Raw genomic sequence first — 4,437 nt, 5'->3', positions numbered from 1 at the left:
CAGCAGTGACCAGCAAGCTTTACGTGAAAGGAGGATCAGGTGGCTGAGTGAAGAGATTGCCATACCCAACCAACATTTCAAAGGGGAGAGCTCTTTGTTACTGTTGTTACTGTTGCTGTTTTTAAAGACTGGAGGAAGGACAGCCTTAGGAAGGTGTGGGTTTATCTTCTGTAGGAACAGCTTTCATTTTAGGGTTCACAGTTATCAAGCTGTAGGTTAAGATTTATCAGTTTCAAAAGTAAATCTAAAAATCCCAACCACTTCTGCAGCATACTGGAAGGTTTCTTACATTGCCATTTCTAACTACAGAATTTTATTAACAAGTGGCAAAAACGTAAAGATAGCCTTTTCCTGGTTTTCTGCAAGGGATCTATACTTTCATTTTTGATAGAGAAATCCCCACTAGTGCCACTCAGACATTTAGCTGTGTAAGAATGTGCAAAGTAAGCCACATGGCTTTAAAATATTTTGGGATTTGAACGGGAGGTTAAGCACTTGGGGGTTAAATAAACCACAGAGTGTGGTAGATCTAACAACAGGAAAGTGATCTGTAAGGCACAGTGGCCTTTCTGTAAGTGTGAAAAGCACATCTCAAGGCAACTGCTGGGGTGGAAAGGAAGATCAGCATCATGGGACAAAAATGAAGAGTTGTGGTACAGAACAAACACTAGAAAAATAAAAGAAGCCCTGATTTTGCCACTTGGAACTATTTACCAGCCCTGCAAGGAACAAGGAGCCATGCAACTGCAATTACAAGCTTCTGTACTAGATAGAAAAAGAGGATTTATATCAGAGAATCAAATGATTCTCCTCCTCCTCTCTTGTTCTGTGGTGTTGCTTTTTAGATGACTACTATAATTTAAATTAGACATGCAAGCATTAAGCCACTTTGAATTGACTTCAGGTGTTGCTGTATTATAGAAAATGCAATAATACCATGGCCATATGCTATGCTTCGTGCTAGTCAAAAGCCAGATCTGAGGGTGTGGAGAGGCCAGGCTGGCTTGGATCATGTCAAATGTAATGCAGTTTGTAGAACTGGAACTGCAGAAGTCTACATATTTACTCATTTAGGCATTGGAAAATTCACTGAAGTATCCGCTCAGGGATTCAAGTGTACTCTCAAATCAGCTGCACAGACCAAACTTAGTTTAAATGAAGATCTTTATTACAGCTGTGAAGTCTTTGCAGCTAAAAATAAAATTGACAGCTAGGATGTAGAGCTATAAACATCTACATTTTATAGTCTTCCCATAGACTTTGTTTAAGTGCAAGTTCCTAGGTGTGGCTGCAAAGCTTTCAAACAGGAGTAAACTAATCACCACTCTGTTCCTCAAACAGATGGGCTTCACTTAATCAATAAACTGAAGACCTCCTGCAGTGGGGATTCTATTTATACCAAATTCGTTGTAGGCTTGGCTTTTTCAGGCTGTTTCTTAGCACAGCATCACAGTCTGAGGGAAGGATAAGACAGGTTTATATTTGTCAGTCTATTTACACCTAATCCGACTGGAATAATAGGTTAAATATAGCAGGGAGTTAACTGGCAAACAGCATGACCATGCACAAGCAGATGAGTCACTGCAGACTGGCTTGGCCCTGAAGAAATCCTTTAACTCTGAACCTTGAGGTGTGCTTTGCACCAGGCTTTAACTGCCGGGGATCTTCAGGCCTTGTCTGGTAAAGTTTCAAATGGAAAAATGCCAAAATGTATTTCCTGTGGCTTTGGTGATGTCAAACCCCAAAGAAAATTTGTTTGTTTCTGCAGAGGATATATACTGAAGTGTGTTTGTTCATAACTTGAGCTTCATGTACTCTGTGTAACATACCAAGGAGCAAAGTGGTGCTCTATCTAATGAAACAGTCTCACAGTTCCCCTGTGGGAAAGACTGTCTTTTGAATAGAATCATAGAATTTTAGGGGTTGGAATGGACCTTACAGATCATCCAGTCCCAACCCCCTGCCCTGGGCAGGGACACCTCCCACCAGAGCAGGTTGCTCAAGGCTCCATCCAACCTGGATTTGAACACTGCCAGGACTGGAGCATGTACGACCACCTTGGGCAACCTGTGCCAGTGTCTCACCACCCTTACAGGAAAAAAACTGATAAATAATAACATGAGCAACCTCGATAACTTGAGCAACGAAGACCTCTCAGGTGAATTCAGATGAGCAGTGCTGAGTCACCTGTAAGTCAGTTTGAGTACCACTCCAAGGTGTGCTTAAATTTTACTGGCACAAAGAACACCAGTCAGGGTTAGCTGCTTGCAGGGTTTTTTGGATCTTTTTGGAGTCAAATGAAGTAGGAGAAAGAACTGGAGAGGACAGAAATCTGCGGAGGTCTAGGATGTTCCAGAACCATTTCAAATAGTGAGTATTTTATCACTCTAGTCTAGAAGTGCTCTTATAAACTGAGAAATCATGAATAAGAACCCACCTGTGGCTGAAAGTCAACTGGCTCCAGACCTCGGCACTCAAACTCCACTATTGTTTTGAATTTCTCGCTGTCTTCAGCCTGTGATTGAGTCACAATACTATTAGTTTTCATCAGGTAGAGACAGTGACAAGCATTAATCTAGGAACAGATTGCTGTAAAGGCAGTGCTGTCATCACTTATGCCCCAAGTGGCAGCAAAACCCTAGGGCTCATTTCATAGGTGGTCATTAAGCAGAATTTCTTAATCTGCCATGAGGAGACTGTCAAAGAGAAACTCGTAGTGGCATTATATAATCACCTCTGATTTCATGTGATACAGTTCTGTGTCTGCTTATGAAATACATCAGGTTATTCTATGCTGACTGTGTGCAGGAGTCTACAAGAGACTGTTCCTGTTAGGGAACAACCCCAGCTTTGTGTGCTCGTGAAAGAGGATGATAAAGCACAACCTCAAAATAGCATTAATGCTTATTTATCTCAATTGTTATATAAAAGAGAAAAACTTACATTGTAAGGCTTGATTGTCTGACTTAAAATATCTAAAACAAAACAGAAAGTGTACAAGTGAGTGGCATTAGGTCCTCAGTTTTATCAGCACAAACCAAGCACCAGGTTGTTCTTTCACAGAAATTTCCTTATACAAAGTAAAAGAAACAAAGGGACCAAGCGGTTCTTGCAGTTGGCTCTCAAAAGGTAGAATTCAATTTTCCTACCTTCTCCGAGAAGTCTGCACCATTTTGTTATCCTACCAATGCAAAACAATCTGCATGCTTTTGTAAAACAATGTTACAGGGTGAGTTTTGTTCATGCAGAGCCCTGGACTCACCAGGAGGCCTTGCCGTCTCCTTCCCGAGCCTGATGTCAGTATGTACCTGTTGTGAACTCAGGCACTGGTGTACAGGGGAAGAAATCCCTGGTGAATGCTCTTTACACACTGAGTCAAGCAAAAATGGGGGCTAAAAAATAAACTTAGGAGAAAAAGTGTGGATGGATGATGCCACCTCAGTGTGTAAGCACATACCGATGGAGTTCTCTCTGGAGCACAGCTTGCACTTCTGCACCATCGTGGCACTTCCTCGGCCTCCTTTCAGGGGAGCACTGTCCTAAAGTCCAGGACAAGAGACCTCATTGTTAATGCACTCCAGCTGAGCCACTGGGAATGTAAATTGTTTTTTACAGTGGTGTTTAACTTTGTAAAAATACTGCAACAAGAAGGCTTTGTTTAAACTAGAGATCTGTAACTCAGGAAGGTGTGATTAGCAAAGAACAATCCTGTCCTAGACTTAAAACAGGGAATAATGGATAGTTGTCTTGTCCTGATAGGCATGTCCCATTAATTCCTCAAAAATATATTCTTACCATTCAGTAATATGCAACAAAAAAGGATGATTATTCCTAAGAACCGTCTCTTACCCCTGCCAAATTTTACCCTGCTTTTTCAGTTTCCAAATGCTAATTCAGCATGCTTAGCTCACCTTTAATTCCCTGAACTTCCCCAGAAAGATTCCATCAGCATCAGACAAACAGGCTATTCTGACACCACCTCAAAACTTGTTCTCAGACTAAATTTTTACAGAAAATATGTGGGGTATTTTTTTCAAAGCAGATGTAAATACTTTGTCACCAACAGTCACCATTCCAATGGTGTATTTCAATTAACAGTCTCTAAATGTTTTTTGATACGGAACATGACAGCATTTTCTAAATGCATATAGCTATTGAAAACTATTAAATGCATGTAGCTATTGAAAACTATGCAATGCATGTAGCTATTGCAAAGCTCCCTCATCTGAAGCCCAAGCTGTCAGCCCCCGATGCTAACAGGGGTGCCAGGTCTGTGCTCCCGTTTTTGTCCCGAGGCGGGGCACACACCAGGAGCCGCAGGTCCTGCCACTTCTCCGAGACTTCGCCGCAGTTCCCACATTTCAGCTGAAAGACAGAGATCAGACTGAGAGCTGTCGGGCACCCGGGATGACGGCGCCGCGGTGAGCCCTCGGTTCG

At 42.0% G+C, this 4,437-nt stretch overlaps 1 protein-coding gene across 1 annotated transcript in view; it reads right to left on the bottom strand.

The window, feature by feature from the left end:
- LOC103799594 (chromosome unknown open reading frame, human C1orf123) overlaps positions 1–4,365 on the bottom strand; it is a gene marked incomplete at its 5' end in the record, with an annotated part of 6,019 nt that extends 1,654 nt beyond the window's left edge. Inside the window, 4 exons of the mRNA XM_009071930.1 lie at positions 2,438–2,515; positions 2,944–2,975; positions 3,458–3,539; positions 4,309–4,365. Of these exons, the coding sequence (XP_009070178.1) occupies positions 2,438–2,515; positions 2,944–2,975; positions 3,458–3,539; positions 4,309–4,365 (249 nt within the window). The remainder of the gene's footprint in view (positions 1–2,437; positions 2,516–2,943; positions 2,976–3,457; positions 3,540–4,308) is intronic.
- Positions 4,366–4,437: the final 72 nt, after the last annotated feature.

Source organism: Acanthisitta chloris, unplaced genomic scaffold, assembly GCF_000695815.1.
Source record: "Acanthisitta chloris isolate BGI_N310 unplaced genomic scaffold, ASM69581v1 scaffold31683, whole genome shotgun sequence".
NCBI lineage: Eukaryota > Metazoa > Chordata > Aves > Passeriformes > Acanthisittidae > Acanthisitta > Acanthisitta chloris.
The sequence above is the reverse complement of the archived record's forward strand: the minus strand, read 5'-3'. Positions and strand labels throughout refer to the sequence as shown.